At 44.9% G+C, this 17,341-nt stretch overlaps 1 protein-coding gene across 2 annotated transcripts in view; it reads right to left on the reverse strand.

Moving 5' to 3' along the window:
- Nucleotides 1-5,780: 5,780 nt before the first annotated feature.
- The window catches only part of Pinx1 (PIN2 (TERF1) interacting telomerase inhibitor 1), a 62,281-nt gene continuing 50,720 nt past the window's right edge, over nucleotides 5,781-17,341 (reverse strand). For both annotated transcript variants that reach the window (XM_034498203.2, XM_076930857.1), the window contains one exon: nucleotides 5,781-6,527. In XM_034498203.2, the coding sequence (XP_034354094.1) occupies nucleotides 5,997-6,527 (531 nt within the window). In that variant the 3' untranslated portion in view covers nucleotides 5,781-5,996. The remainder of the gene's footprint in view (nucleotides 6,528-17,341) is intronic.

The raw sequence follows: 17,341 nt of genomic DNA on the forward strand, positions 1-17,341 counted from the left end.
AGCAGGTCCCAGAGATTTGAGAGTGGAAAGGAAGGCCAGATGCTTGTGGGTAGTACCATCGGCAGAGCAGTCCAGTAGCAGCGCTAAGCTGTGAGCTCCAGAAGGACAAGCCCGCTTCATCCACACATTGTCTGACCTCAGCCAGGGTTCAAGTATATATGCCCATGGAGGACATGTGTCATGCTTGGGAATTTCAGGGGACCTTCAGGAGGGAGTAGCTAGGGGTGACACTTTATTCCTGTGGTGTATTGTTGGCCCTCACTACACAGGTTCTTGTTTTGTTGTGGTCTGTTTGCTATTTATGAAGAATCCTGGGCTGGAGAGTATATCTCAGTAGTGAAGAACTTGCCTAGAATGCACGAAGTCTTGGGTTCAATCCCAAACATTGCAAACACAAGCCAAAAAATGTATAATATTTGGGTTGTCAGGATGCCTTAGCAGGTAAGGGTGCTTGCCACCAAGCTTGATGACCTGAGTTTCATCTTCAGGATCCACATGGTGGAGGGAGAGAAATGAGTCACTAAAATGCATCTTACTCATACATAGGCAAGATGTATGTTTCAAATTAAGTGTGAGTCTTAAAGAGCCCTCCTGTACTTACGATGTTCAAGGCATCATCCTGGGTGGTACAAGGATACAGGTGATCACCTTCAGATCGGAATTGTGAAAGCAACACATAAACTTAAATACAAATGCATTTTGATGGGAGTGGAAGTGTAAAGACTGGAGTAAGCTAGGACACTGCCTTTGAGTGTGGAACAGAAAGGGCTGCAGAAGTTGTGGGAGCTTGTAGATAGAGAAGTCAAGCTCTTTGGACTAAAAGGACAGTCTGTAGCAGGCAGCGAGAGCTAAGGAGCCCCATGGCACAGGGAAGAATGTCCAGATATAAGAATGAAAAGGCCAGATGCATCCAGGGTAGTGCCCATAGGGAAGGCCGTTTAGTAGGAGTGCTAAGCTGTGAGCTCCAGGAGGAAAAGCCTGCTTCATGCATACTGGTGGGGGACAGGGGAGAGCAGCTGAAAACGCCACACCAGAGTTGCTGTCTGTGGGTGCATGCAGTTCCCATGACTACAGCAGGTCCAGAGGGCAGCCAAGGAAGATGAGCTAGAGCTCCCTGGTGACACCTAGGATTTGAGGGTGCTGGAAAAAGTCCCCTGGAGAGGTAGGTTGAAAGCTTGCTCAGACAGACCTAGGAACTCTCCGGGATACAGCAGAACCATAGGTCAGAAGCATCTCTACAGAGGGAGAGAGAAGAGCACAGAACACCCCCAAAACATTTAGGGTGTGTGGAGCCCTGCCCTGCCAGGTGGAGGGCAGGAAGAGCCAAGGAGTGGAGTGGAGACTAGGGAGGACATTACAGGATGGCTGGAGGAGACACATTTGTCACACTCTTCAGCCATGAGCTCCCAGACCAATCACCACCTAACTGCTTCACACTTTAAAGCTGAGTTGGACATTTTAACAGACCATTCAATGATTGACTTGGTCCCTTCCAAGCTAAAGGGTTATCTCTGGCACTGGGTGAAGTAGGCTGTCTCCTCAGCTCCTTCCCTCCTTGTCTTCTCAGCAGACCTACTATGTATCATAGAGCCACTGTGGGATAGCTTAACTCTGGCATTCACTCTGGACTCCAGGGTGGGAAAAAAAAAAAACACCCCATATCTATTGCAAAATGTGTGAAGGAACACATAGAGAACGACCATCAGTTAATCAGCTAGAAATGCTGTTGATAGGGGGATTTTAGTAAAATTCATTCCAGGTTCAGGTTTAATAATGGGCTGGAAAAGACTTTCTGAAAGCTTCCGGCCTAACTGGAGCTCCGACAAGGATATTCTCAGGATGAAACATTACTTGGATGGAGGGGAGGGAGCTTGAGCCTGGGCTGGTGCAATGGGATTATCTCAGGATCTACTGGTCTGCTCTGAAGGACATACTGGGAATGTGGGTAGATTTTCATTGGGTCAGCTCTTCCACCGTCAGCAGCCTGAAGCCTAAAGTTGGTGATCAAGACCTGTTTTTATGCCAAGCAGTGGTGGCGCACGCCTTTAATCCCAGCACTTGGGAGGCAGAGGCAGGAGGATTTCTGAGTTCAAGGCCAGACTAGTCTACAGAGTGAGTTCCAGGACAGCCAGGGCTATACAGGGAAACCCTGTCTCAGGGGGAAAAAAAAAAGACATGTTTTTACAATAACTGCTTTTTGGCATCTATGTTCACTTTCCCAAGGAAATCCAGTGTGGAAAATTCCAGATGTAATTAGTTACAAAGTCCTTTCCTCAGCTAAAGAACTCACTGCAGGCTTCCTTACATGGTTACTGTTAACTTTACATAAAAATACAACTCAGGTTTTCAGTCCATTCACTAGCCAGTCCCTAACTGCAAGAATCACCTCTATGTGAACTCTGGAGTGGCCCACTTTCTCTGTTCCCTGCTTTACACAATGCCTCTGTCTGCTTTTTTCTCCTTTTGCTGGATCCAGAAGGGCTTGTGCGAGTCATTTTAATACATTCAGTATTTCCTAAATAGACTGCTTGTATGCAAGGTTAGTCACCTTCTTTATTAGGACATGGGACTAATTTGCTCATGAATAATGGTACACCATAAAAGCACACGCTGGGCACCCGATCTGACCTCTTCCACTCCATGCCAGCACAACAGGCTCTAAACTGCAGTGGCTGCAGAAGCTGAGAGAGATAAACAGGGTGGCGGGTGGGGAGGAAGTTCTTACTCAAATCTAAATACAGCCGCTGCTTGCTGATCCAAGGGCTGAGATCACTGGGAGAGATTGCAAGGAAACTTCTCTGGTGCTGATTCTTCTGAGCGAACAGGTCTCGGCCTGCTTCTGCCACTCAGGGGACAGGTGAAGAGAGAAACAGAGGCATGGCCTGTGTAAGAAAACAAATGCTAGTTTGGGTTTTATCTTCCAAAAGCATCAATATTTACTGCAAAGTAGAAGATTGTTTTAACCAGTCTTCAACACAGGTTGTAAGAAGCTGAGTTAGTCAAGTCCCCAACAACTGCAGGGCCAAGGTGGAAAGGAGGCCCTTTGGGAATTTCCAGTTCACTCAAGGGCATGTTCTTGTGTATAGGTAAAACCAATGTAAGTTAGCTGTGGAGTTTGCCAGCTGCTTCCCATGTGCAGGTAAGTAACCAAATTATGGAACGATGCAACCCAAGGGCCTACAAGGCAGGTTAAGCTAGAATTGAGAGTCAAGGGGGCCCAGGATGGCGTGGAGAGGGCGCTGGGACACAATGGGGCTTTAGGGCAGCATAAATCTCCGGCCATCACAAAAGGCTCTTCTGTAAAGGGGAGAGGAATGAGGTTACCTCACAGGGCCGAATGACAATTTAACACGTTGATTTATTTAAAGTGCTTGGAACAGGGCCCAGCACATAAGACTGTGCTTAATGATAATTATCTATTAAAATCCATAGAAAAGGTTGCTGCAAGACGACATGGGGGCAGCTTGTCAGAGGGCTGCTCTTTTTCTGGGAACTTTTCCTCTAATGAGGCCACTGAGGAAAGCGATGAACGATGCAGGATTGCTGCATTTTTATCTAGTGTAGTAACTCAGGCAAAGGCGAGACTTGTGTGCTAATGATTTTCTAAGTATCCAGACTATCACACGCAGTTCCCTGTGTGCTTATCTTATTATTCCAACTTCCCCTCCGACCGATGGAACAGTCTCAGAGGGAGCCTAGTGGGAAAACATGAAAATAGAGGCTTCTGGAGAAAGTGTTCTCTGTCTTTCAAGGCAAATGGTTGCACACCACTCTTAGTTGATGAAGCACATGCTTTTTCCCAAGCTACCTATTTAAGACCATTGAGTGGTAGTTACTAGGCATAGCAACTTGCTTGATCTTCAGCACTACAAAATACACAAAGATCACCCAGAAGCCCAGTAAAACTACAATCATACTCTATATCCCTCTTTAGAGGGTGACTGGAAGCCACTTGCATGTGGCTGCTGGGGATTCATCTCCCCAGTTAGTCTAGATGGATCTCACAAGTTCCTGATCATGTAGACAAGTCTGTTCTCCCCTCCCCTCCCTACTTTCCTTTCCTACACGAGGGATGGAGCCAAGCAAGCTCTCTGTCACTGAGCTCCAGCCGTTGCCTCGCACATTTTACTAACCTAGGAAACTAAATTCAATATAACTGGGGCTGGATGGCTCAGCTGTTAGGAACACTTAATACTCTTAGTGAGAACTCCCTTTGTGTTCCCAGCATCTACATGGCAGCCCATAACCATCCATAATTCCAGTTCCAGGGGATATGATGCCCTCTTCTGACTTCCTTAGGCACCAGACACACACATAGTGTACATACACACATGCAGGCAAAACACCCATACACATCAACATAAATCAATAAACAAATCTTTCAACTCAATATAGCAAAAGGCAAAAGAAGGTAGCCTACGGGAACTGGTAAGATTCTGTACAGCTGCTCTCCTGTCTGGGTCATCTGTTTCACCAACAAGATGGGGCAAACAAAGAAGTCATGAAGAAAAGTGACTTTAGAAACCTTTGGGGGCTTTATTGGCTTGGGGTTCTAATATCCAGGGAACCGGATGAAACTACAGAGATTATTTCAGGCTCCGAGTCTACCAGGGTCCTCTCTGAGGTACTCGAGGGCTGGCTGTGTTTTGAAGCCATGGACTCTGTTAGTGTTCTTACAGGCTAGATCTACTCCATGGATTATCTTTTAGATCAAGACTTTCTGAACCAAGTTTCCCATGAGACATGTGACCCCAGGAATTAAAATCAAAGGCAAAATGTCACAGTGTGGGTGTAGGCCTACCTGGGTGGTCCCCACTACTACCTAAACAGTTCTGTGAAAAATATGGCCATTAACACAAGACTGCCCCAGAAGGATGGGAGGCAGGGTCTGAGAAACAAGGAAAACCAGGAGCTGGAAATACAAGGACAGCTAAAAAGAAGAAATGAAGGAAGGCAGAGGGGAAGAAGGGAAGTGGCAGACAGGACACAGGCTGAGGGATCAGGCTGTATCACCACACAGCAGGGTTGGCTGGCTCGCAGAGGCACTTAGAAGGCATGTGGATGTGTGGCAATGGGAGGGAGTGTGGACATGAGGCAACAGCACCTGGCCTGAGCACAACTTGGTGTTTTGGATACCCATAAATATCTATACTTGCAAGAGCTTCCTTATGGCAGTCCTAATGCAGAGCCTGCCTTTAAGAGGAGTCCTAATGCAGAAGCCTGCCTTTCGTACAGCTTCTCCATCCACCCAACTTTCTGTAGACTTAATGACCACTATACACAAACAAGCCCACTCCAGGGGATTCAGTCAAGGAACATGAGACAGAAATATGTCTGACTCTACACTCAGGAACCTCTGGTGACCTATGAGAGGTAGGGACTCTCTGTCCTCAGTTGATGCTGTCATCGAGGGAGGCCTGGGATCCCTGGTGTCCAGCAGTCAGCAGAAGAAACAGCCACCCACCAACACTGAAGCACAGCACTCACTGGGGAATGCAGTCATGTAATTCCCACTTGGCAGAAATGTATGGCTGGCTGCAGAACAAAAGGAACCATCTGCATCCAAGCCACTGCCTCCTAATCCCTTAATTAGACTAAGTCCTTCAGAAGGAAGCAGCAGTCAGTTACTGAAGGAAACCAGAGCAAACACACACACACACACACACACACACACACACACACACACACACACACACACCTGTATTTGTATGGATATGAATAAATACTCATGTGAAAGGCTCAGCATTTAAAAAAGAATCTATTTGTTTATTAAAAGTTATTTTATTTACTGAAGCCAAGATTCAAATCAGTTCTCCTAGGAAGGTGACTTGGGAGAAATGGTGACTTGGTGAGTAGAGCCAGCAACGTGTAGGCATGCTAAAGGATGCTGAGCTGCCTGAGTGCCTAAAAGTCACTGTGCTCTGACTTCATACCAGAGCATTTTGCCCTGCAGTGTGCTGACAGCTGAGTGGTTGGAGACCCTAGTTAGCGACAAGTTATCTGGAAACTTTCTTCTTCTTTTTCACTGGTGCTTTGTCTAGTGTGGTGTCTACTGCTATTCCTTCTGGCCTTTGCAGCTTTTTCTTGGCTTTCTTCTTCTTGGGCTTTGGGACATCATCCTGGCTGTCTGGTGTTTGTATACACTCTTCTGCAGCTTCAACAGAGGCATCAGAACACTCGTCTCCACTGGGGCCTCCAGGCTGCAGCTCAGCTTGGTCTCTTTTCTTGGCCACAGAGCCCCTGTCTGCTTCCACACGCTTCTTCTTTTTATGCCTCTTGGCCTTGTGTTGGGGGGAGTTCTCTACATCTATGCCTGCTGCCTCTTTGGTTTTTTTCTTTCCCTTTTTCCATTCAACAGGGGTCTCTGAAAGGTCAGAGTCTGGAGCTGAGGCCTGTGGCTTGCTCTTTAACTGAGCCATCCTCTTGGCAAAATATTCTTGGATGGTGAAGGCACTAGTTGTAGTTGTGGTTGTGGTCGTGGTCGTAGAGTTGTCCACCTCATCCGTAGTGGAGTTGCTGCAGCCATCCTGGGGACAAGAGTGAAACGTGATTAGTAACATTCATCCCACGAAGCAGCCAGGAGGAGCCACCTGAACCCGCGCATGATGGACTTGAATTGCGGAACCTAGAACAAGGGATGACACAGAGAACCATGTAGGGAGGTCAGACAGACCTATTTGGCAAGTGGCTTCACAGACTTTGGAAGAAACCTTCCCCTAAACAACAGTGTAAATGCGGATTAATCCCAGAGTCTTTTGCAGACACCAGGAACATGCATGTTCTAGACCTCTGTTATTCTACAGGTCCTTCTGTGCTGACCTAGAAACTTGGACATTGTTCGTTTGAGCACACGTGGCTGGGCATGCTTTGCTGGTGCAGCTCTCAGTTACGAAGCAGCACATATTAGACTTCTTGACACAGTAGCCCTCAAAAACTTCAGTGGAACTAAAATTACTTCTCTGTCTGAAATTCTAGCAGAACCCACATTCTACTGAATGACAACTGGGCTCTGAGTAGCCACTGCAGCTCAGAGTTCTACCAAAGGGCATCAACGCCAGCACATATCAAATCGGCACTGGCTGTGCACTTTCCAGCTCATGGCTCAAAACCAAAACCATGCGATCAATTCTGAGACTTAACAAATAAAATTCAGAACTAATGAGATAAATGGGGGAGAAGTTTAAATACTCTCAAGGGTGGCTAGGAAATCAACTCAGTTGCTGCACAAGCATGAAGACCTTAGTTCAGTCCCTAGGACCAATTTAAAGAGCCAGGCACAACCCAACTGAGTGTACCTGTAATTCAAGATGGGGGAGTCAAAACAGGCTGATCACTCAATCAGTGAGCTCCAAGTTCAATGAGAGACCCTGCTTCAAAAAACGACTGTGAAGAGCTACTGAGGAAGACACACAACACTGACCTTCTAGTCGCCTTAGAAGCCAGTGGTTCTCAACTTTCCTAATGCTTCGACCCTTTAACACAGTTCCTCATGTTGTGATGACCCCCAACTATAAAATTATTTTCATTGCTATTCATAATTGCAAATTTTCCACTGTTTTAAATTATAACATAAATATCTATGTTTTCTGATGGTCTTAGGCAACCCGTGAAAATGTTGTTGGACCACCTAAAGGAATTGTGACCCATAGGTAGGGAACTACTACAATAGATTAATACTGAAGGAAACCAGAGAGTGCATGCATGTGCGTGCGCACACACACGCGTGCACACACACATACACACACACACACACACACATACACACACACACACACACACCCCTCTGTCAGTCAGCAAATGTTGCTGGTATCTCATCAGGTTATTCTGAAAGAAATAGAAACTGGCAGCCTTAGGACTTGAAAACCAGGCCACTTAGTTCTTTTGTTCCTCAAATGTTGAGTGAGGACTGGAATTCTGCACGACAGAATGAAACACCTTCTTAAGGCTCTCAGTACTTGCCAATGCCAGACTGATGGACAAGAAAGATCTTGCCTCCCATGTAAGGGCACACACCCATAGCCATGCATAGACACGGGCACTGGGAATGTGGCCCACTAATGTAACAGAGGTCTCATTGATGGCTGTGTGCCAGGTTTGAGGCTGGGCCTTGTGTTCAGGTCGTATAACCCTGGCTCCTTGTTCTTTCACTTATTATCTTCAGAATTCCTGTTTTCAGTAGGTTAATAGCAGGAACTGGATGCTGGTATTAATCATCCTTAGTTATTAGGAAACATAGAGCATTTCTGAGTCAGTTACTCAATCTCCTAATCCCCAGGAAGCATGGGTCTAAGCAGTTCCTATGGTGGGAGGTGCTGAGGACTCAGGCTCAGCACTCAGCTCAGCTCACTCAGGGGAGGAGAGAGGTGCTGAGCACCAGCTCGCCCTCCTCAGCCTGGAGAGTGGACAAAGCCCTGAGGGGAGAGCTGTCCAGCAGGAAAGTCTCCTTCCCTCATCACTGGAAATCTAACTTTTGGAAAGGCTTTTATTTGTAATAGCTGGCAACCTGATTCCCTAGGGAGTGCTCTCAGGACTCCCATCCTACACACTGACAACTGAAAACCAGTTTCACTATAGAGTATAACCCTGGCTCTGTAAAACAAAGACATATATATCTTTTTAAGAAAATGAGTATTTTTCAAATCTGGTCTAATTCCAAAGCAAACAGTTATTTTTTTAAAAAAGCATTTAGAAACATTTCCATTAAATGCATGATACAACCTCAAAGAAAACCCATCATACTTAAATGTGACTTTTCTACTCTGTACATGTTGACAATGCCTTAGGTTCATAGCGGTGCTTTAGAAACTAGTAAAATAACCTGACACCTTTGGGTTTTATACAAAATACCACAATGGGAGGAATGACTAATAAGTTTGCCAAACATTTCAGTTAAGTTCAAGGGTTCAGGACATCTATCTCTCTTAAAAAGGCCTGTTGGGGTCTCAGCTACTAATCCAATAGGGAGGTGAAGATGAGTTCCCTGGTCCCTCTGTGCGCTGGCAGCTGCTCTGTGCAGAGTGCTGGGGGCCAGATCAAAACCAGGAAGTTCATAGCAAACTTACTCTGACCACCAGATCAAGCCAGGGCAACAGGAAGGTCAGCTTAGTGCATCCACAGAGCAAAACAAACGGATCCACTACCTTGGAGATGTACTCCTCATGATGTATTGTCCTCAGAGGGCTGCAAGAGCCACCCACACTCCAGGCCCTGGAGGGAATGGTACTATGAAGGCACTCACAAATCTATTTTAAACTCGGTGGACTATAATCTCAAGGCTTTGTCTTCTCTGAACAGGCAAGAGAGTGGGAGTCTAGATTCCCATGGTTACTTCTGAGGTTCCCTTAGAGGAACGACTGCTTGGGAGTCTGTACAATCCTTTGTATGTATCTCTTGAAGGTTTGTCCAAGAAGGACAGGTTATGGTGGCAAAGTGTGGCTTCTAGAAGTGTGGTCAGCACTCTGAGTTGCAATGCAAGATTCCCATGGTCCCACTCTAACATCCTGAGTTTTACCCTCAGTAAAGACAAATGCAGGGAGATGTGTAGGCTTTCTCCTGGGCCCAGGGAGGGAAGAGGTGGGAGAGCGTGGGTATCCCCAGTTTTCTGCATGGCCACAGGCCTCCCTTTGTGGCTGTGGTTGAACTTCTGGCACAGGCACATGTCATATGTAACTATTATGGCAATTTTCTAAAGAGAGGGCTCTGGGGTGAGGGGATGGCCACAGTATTAACACTGTCGCTCCATTGTCCTGTCTTCTGTTTCATTACTATTAGGAAGAAATGCTTGCAGAGACCAGTGCAGAAGCCTGATGTTTTCTATGTATTTCTGAAGTGGCTCTTGTTTTTGAAATAGCGCATGAAGCAGGTTCCTGGTTAACCTGGATATTCAGAGTCTCTGATTTTCTCACTTTAGTTAGAGGTGCTGAGTAAAGTGTGTGTTTAAAAACCCTAATGACAGGTTTATCCCAAGGATAACAAGGGTTTCACTTCTACCAAATCAATAATGTACTGTGTGGATCAGAGCAGACCACTCAGGGGGGGCCTGCTCCTCATTTTATTGAGTTGAGAATTTAAGGACAAAAGAATTCTATGATAGTTACACTGAGACATATGAGAGCAAATTATGCTAAAGTGCCCATACCCAGCTGGATTGAAGAGGGCAGCTACCAACAGTGTGCCAGGTACTTAGTATGGCTCCATGAGTGACTCATAGCGTGACAAGAACAAACTCTGTCCATTAGAGGGGCCCAAGAGAGACTTGGGGCACAGGCACCTTATCTACAGGTATGGAAAGAGTAGGACCTGATGCCGCTATGTATGGGGTGCAGAGCCCTGTTCCCCACCATGGCACCCTAACTTCTAACCTGCATAAGACTCATGTGCTGTGTTAGCTTTTCTCTTCAGGAGATTCTGATGCGAAAGTATGTCTACTGTTATATAACCTACTATATACTACCTATACTGTTATATAACAGACAAGGCTTCAAGCTCAGTTCTGAGGACAGATTAGCTGAGGTAGCAGCTTACTGTAGAAAAACAAACAAACAAACAAACAAACACTCATCTTTAAGATCAGGAAAACCTGATTATCAAGCTTATATTTCACAAATATAATAATTTTTAAAAATGCCCTGAAGCCAGGCTTAAGAGGTAGGTTGACAAATTAACATGTAAATTTCCTTTATAGAAGCTCTTTATGTTTTTTTTTTCCCTTTTACATTGGGTCTTGCTCAGGCTGGCTTCAAACTCGCTATGTGTAGCCTTAGCTAGCCTTCAACTCACAAGCTTCTGCCTTTTAGAAGTCTAATCCTCTCTTGAGCATCTGTGGGGTTGCCTACTCCATGTTAGCATGCTTATACTCTTTGACTTGGTTTCCTCATCAGCAATGAGCAAATTCAAATACTTGGAGGGTACACAGTTCGAGGACCTCAATGACATTAATCAAAGAAAGGACAGTGATGCAAAGGAAAGAGATAACCTTAACAGGATATACGGTGGGAGCTGCCTGTTGCCACTGTCTGCAGCCTGGAGCTGAAAAGTATGTGCACCAGTTTGTTCTGTCATTCCTAGACAGCTACCCTGTCTGGAGGCCTGGTGGCTCAGGAGCCTCTGCAGAAGCTCTACTAGGCTATAGAGAACTCTGCACATGCACCACTTATACATGCACACTGAGATGGCTTTCCAGGAAAATGCCCCAGAGAGGTTTCTTCTTAGTACTCTCAAAACAGTCAGCTTGTTAGGGGACAGGGAAAGCAAGCAGTTGAGAGGGGACTTAGGGAGGTGATGCCCTGGACAAATGTCAGACACAACTGTGCAAGGATGTGTCAGAGGCAAATCTTTCAGCTTACCAACCCTTTTCACACATCACTGTTCGCCTTAGTGACAGGAGGCTGGCAGCTTTTGGACTTGCACGTTAAGACACAGAGGTCAGGTGCAACAGTAATCTCCAGTGAGCTTTGCTCAGAAGAAGACACAGACTCCCAGAGCTCAAGAGTAACAAACACTCAAGGGTAAAAGGTTATTATTTCATTGCTATTGCCCATGATGAACCAACTCTTGCTTCCACAACAGTCTGTCTGTCACCAACTTGTACTGGATTAGTCTGTGGAAAGTTAATGAAGTTTGGCAAGGAAGCAGTCTATAAAATCAGAACATTCTGTACATTTTCCTGACTCTTCAACACAACAGTTTTGACAGACCCAAATGAGGTTGTAGTGGATCACTGCAAGGTGGCAGAAACCATATCTGTTCATTTCAGACAGAGATAAGCAGGTATGAACTGACTCTGTGTGACTGGTCAGGATAAAGACAAGGCAGAGACCCACTGCATGTCACATAGGCTTCATACCTTCCAACAGAAGGGGCAGAATACTGATTCAGTTACCTGCTCCAGAGCCTAGATATGCTCTCTGCCCTACAGAACTTAGAACTTCCTTCTAGATCCCTCACAGCTATGTGTATCACTTCAGTGGTGGGACCTAGAATCAGCACAAATGTCCACAAGTTCCTCTGAAGGATTATCTAGATTAGGTTAACTGAGGTGGGAAGATCCACTTTAATGTGGATAGTACCATTTTTTGCACTGGGGCCTCCTTAATAAAAAGGAGAAAATGAACCATGCACAAACATTCATCATTCTGCTTCCTGACTGTGGGGGCAGTGTGACCAGCTACTTCCTGTTCTACCACTGTACCCTGCTACATGGACTGTATCCCATAGAGAACAAATCTTCCCTTAAGCTGCCCATTTTTTCTGGCATTATCTAAGCAATGAAACAAACTGACTATAGTAACTTCTCTGAAGACCCCGTGGGAGCCTCAGGCTGACCGCAGGACTGTCCCCTGTTTACTACTTACACCAGCAACTAGCTGCTTTTATTTTTCGTTTTTGATTACTTACTTGCTTTGCAAACATCTTCTTAAGGAAATCCTAAATTTCTTAATGGCAAGGGGCATTTTTTATTCTACTTGTATTCTGCATACTCTCTAATGAGAAAGGCATGGACAGTGTTCAACAAAAGCATCAGATAAAAATGTACTGCAGAGAGGTGGGAAAGAGCTCCTGCCACCACCCACCCATCTGTTGGGTAGGCTGGTACCAGCAAGGGGCGTGAGAGGGCAGGAAGCCAAAAGGACCAGCACTTGCAGAGCCCTGTCTTCCATCCAGACACAGCCATCCTTTCAGTCAAAACCCTGCCCTATGCTTGCAAGGAACACAAATTCTGTCTGGTGCAGTGTACTGTTGGGGGCCAACTTTTAGCAGAAAGCGGCTATCAGCTTTGCAGCCATCTTGAGCCATATACCCTGACATGAGACTTGGATTACAATAGCCTACAACAGCTGAGCACACTCCAATAATCTTGGTTTAGATACCTTGAGATTAAAGGTGCGTGAGATTAAAGATGTGTGAGATTAAAGGTGTGTGACTTAAGAGTATGACTTAGAAGTATAGAGATCAGAGTTAGAGACAAGACCTAAGGGCATGATTAAAGGTGTAACTTAGAGGCATGGCTTAGAAGTGAGACATATAAAAGGCAGAGACAGAACAGATCAGAATCAGACTGAGATCAGAGAATCAGACACATCAGACATTAGGTAGAAGACACTTGGCTCCAGACAGAATCAGACACAGCAGACAGAGGAGACAGAGAAGGAGACACTTAGAGGAAGAGAGACTGAAGAATAAATGGGATTGACTCACACCCTGTCTGGTCTCCATTCTTCGAGTCTGCCCTCACCCTCTCGCTCTTGCTGAACCCAGACCCGCGGACCGGAGCGGCAGCTTGGGCCAGGATACAGTGACTGCCCAAACGTGGGTCGGCCCGGGCCTCAACATTTTGCCTGGGCTGCGACGTTTTTTGGCCGCCCCAACGTGGGGCTAGTGTGGACCCCAACATTATTTTGGCGCCCAACGTGGGTCTAGTGTGGACCCCAACAGCATACCAGTTACAAGGACCCTTAGTGATACAATGACCTCAGTTAAATGATCTGAGTATTTCTCTCATGTTACCACTCCTACTTTCCAGAGGAAATGTCAACTGAGAAAATATACAGTGGTATGGAAACTGTCACACCTCCTATGGGATTAGCTGGACATATCAATGGCCTACCTGAACTGAACTGTTCTTGATGGACTGTACAGCAAGACACTCTAAAGTCCAAGAAAGCCACAAGGAGGACAGCTCTTTGGACAGCAAATGAAGTTCTCTCACAGCCCCTGGCCTGAGGCCAAGGGGTCTGAGAGGCAGCAGTCCAAAGCCTTAGCTAGAAGTAGGCACTGAGCTTCTGGGGCACCTCTGTGGTTTTATCCATCCCCTTTGTGGTTTCAATGTAATTGAAAGAATGAATGACTTACAGACAGAGAATTACTTTTGCACTCACAAAGCTTGTTCAAGCATAAAATCTTGTAGTGTGTGTGTGTGTGTGTGTGTGTGTATGTGTGTGTGTGTGTCATCCATCACATACATTTAGAATTAGGCTAAACACAGTAGTAGCCAGCCTAAGGCATTTGCTTAGGAAACACAATCTCTTTCAACATTAGAGAGTACATAAGGGAATCAAAACAACCTAAAAGCCTCTTACGGAAGGTAAGTTTTGATGTCAAGCAATGAAAACTCAGGGCTACCATTAATAAAATGGAAATTGTGCCATGACTTAACAGGCATGATGTGTGTGCACGTATACAAAGAGGTATAGAACCCAGTCCCATGTAAGATGCCCACTGTTCAGAGATTCCAAGGGGCTCCCTAAAACAGGAACTGAGAAATCAGTGCTGTGGGTTCTCATGTTCACCTCCTAAGTAGATTTATTTTCACATTTCTAAGAAGTTAGGCAAGAGAATCAAATGAAGAGTATTTCATAGCATGTGAAACTACATGAATTTCAAATGACTATAAAGCCAGAATTTCCTTAGTAAAATATTTGTGGAAATGTTTCCTCTTTAGTTACACAAGTACTTGTTATAGGTGCTGAGTGAACATCTGTCTAATGGATACATTTTAAAATACAATCTGCTTTTATAACTACTGTACTGACAGCTTTTGGGAATACCAGATGTTTTTCAGTCACACACACACACACACACACACACACACACACACACACACGCACACACACGCACACACACGCACACACACACCCTCTCTCCCCTCCATCCTTGGTTTCTTTTTGGTATTAAGGTTTGACTGTGTTCCCTGAAAGTTTACATGTTGGAAACTAAACCCTAAAGCTCACAGGTTAAGAATATTTGAAGGCAGAGCCTTTGGAGGTAGTGAAGGGCCACAGGCTCGGATGAGTAACTTTCCAAGAAGACTAAGACATAAGCTCATAGGTTGTTACTGTGGGATGCCTCCCGGCCATAGGAGGAAGGCCCTCATCAGATACTGGTACCTTGCTATCAAAATTCCCAGCCTCTAGAGCACCAAGGGATAAATCATTGTTCTTTATAAATTGCCTCAGGTATTCTGCTAAAATGGCAGAATATAAACTAAGTGAAAAATTCTAGTATATTGCTTGCCATTCTGAATCAGTGCAATGAAATCCTGTCCATCTGCCTAGATCATGAATCATCCTTTGTCCAGTGAATCTATATTGTATATGTTATCTGTACTTTTCGATATTTTAATGGCTTGCCTATGCAATCAGATGTTGTGATATTGTGGTACTGTGTTCAGGGATCCTCCTCCTCCTCTTCTTCCTCTTCCTCCTCTTCTTCTTCCTCCACCTCCTTCTCCTTGACCTCTTCCCTTTCTTTTTTTTTTTTTTTTTTTCTTTTTAGGTAAGATCTCACAGAGTCTAGGTTGGTCTCACTCCCTGTGAAACAGAAGGTAGTTTTGAACTTCTGATCCTCCTGCCTCCACCTTCTGAGTACCAGAATTACAGGTGTGTACTACAACATCTGGTTTATGTGGTGGGGGGTATGGAACCCAGGCATTGTTCATGCCAGACAAGCACTCTAGCAACTGAGTTACATTCCCTAGCCCCCTTGTTTCCTCAATACGTCTCTGACCTTTAAAGTTTAAAGCATAAGAATAGCAATGCTGGCAACTTGAATATGCCAAAATTGTAAAGTATATCCTTTAGGTGAAAGGCAGAAGTTCTTAGGGGAAGAAGATGAATCATATGGTGGGGTTGCTAAGGTTTATAGTCAAAATGAATTTTCCACCAAACTTGTGACTGTGGAGAAAAAAATTCTTGGCACTACTTTTCTGTTGCACTTCAGGCAGTAGGAATGACTCCTTCCACCCAAGGCTGCAGGCACTTCCAAGGTCTCAGGAACACATTCACCTTGAGCAATGGAGAACAGCTGAAAACGCTAGGAACTGGAGGGCTTTAGCTGTCTTTTGCTAATGACAAAGGCTAAACTTGCGGACTGGACCACTGTGGGCTTTCAAAGAACAGAGAACAATAATCCTGGAAAACGCATTGATCTGCCATGAAAGAGAACTCTGGGTCACCCTGGGAGAGTGCAGAGGTATTTCTTGAGTTAGGCACTGGGTTTTTCCTTGGAATTCATACACAGACAAGTGACCCTCTGTGAGGTAATAGGAATGGAAGCAAGTAACAACTCACTTTCTGCAGCCAAGCTCCTCACGTGAACGCCAATGTTAACAAAGCTGCCCATTCCTTTCTTTACTTCTTTTCCACTTGCCTGTCAGCTGCTTTAGCTACCTCTCATTAGGAAAAGCCAACATAAACATGTTTTAGAAGGACCATTCTCCATGGCAACAACTTTTCAAGTCATGACATCAGAATCACTGACGGCAAGTCATGCTACCTCTGGGGAAAAGAGAGGAAGGAATAGAGCAGCTTCCGGCCTCCCTGAAAGGTCCTCGGGCTTAGAAGCTGCAGTGACTCACATGGCATCTCATCTCATGCTAGCCACAAGATAAACGAGGCTCTTCCAGAGCAGAAGTGATCAATGTGACATAGGCACCAATTTCTTTGAATGAAATCTAAAAATAATCCAAAGTGACTGTTGTTTATAATTCTAGGTCAACTGGTTCTGCCCCAGAAGCAGGACACACAGCTTCCACTGACAGCTGTGTAGGGCTCCCATCTCCATGAGCAGAGGCTTCTAGGGAGTTCTGGCTCCTCCATTTCTCCTCTACAGGAGACTGAAAAAAGTCACAGAGGAAACTTGACAGCTCAAATTTGGGTACTTTTTCCTAAAAAAGCAAAGTAGTTTAAGAAGACATTAGACTGTTGTAAATATTTTAAAATCACCGCTAAGGTATCAGGACTCACTAAGGGATAAGACTTTAGAGAGTAGGGCCTCAAGAGCAAAGATCTTTGTACAATTCAATACCTTTATTAGACACAATTGGTCATGGTGCTACCCAAGTGAACTAATTTAAGATAATGAAATTGAAAAGACCCAAGGTCCTTCTCACTTCTTGTATACTACTTGTATACTACTTTTTAACTCTGTAGAAGTCAGTCTAGAGAATCATTTAAAAATATATTCTTAGGAATAAATGTAGCAGGGAAAAATCATTTAGAATTTAGTAAAAATGAATTAAAATTCTGACTACAGTGACTCTGACTAAGCAGTCCATAGCTCCCTTCCCTTCTTGAAGGCTCCTGGGGCTCCTAGGGCACCACAGAACATAACTGGAAAACAGCAGCTAAGCCTTCATGCAACAAGTATCTAACAAGCTTCCAAGAATAAAACCAGACCTTTAATATTATGTAGTAGATGCAACCTTGAAGCTTATACAATCTGAACTTTAGGCAGTCGTTCATTAAAACTATTCAAGCAATTACTTCTTCCAAAGGCAGTAATACATATCAACCCTTGACTCCCCAACACTCAAGTCCAAAGTTGCAAATCCATCTTTTGAGAC

The sequence above is a fragment of the Arvicanthis niloticus genome, chromosome 3 (genome assembly GCF_011762505.2).
Source record: "Arvicanthis niloticus isolate mArvNil1 chromosome 3, mArvNil1.pat.X, whole genome shotgun sequence".
NCBI classification, from domain to species: domain Eukaryota; kingdom Metazoa; phylum Chordata; class Mammalia; order Rodentia; family Muridae; genus Arvicanthis; species Arvicanthis niloticus.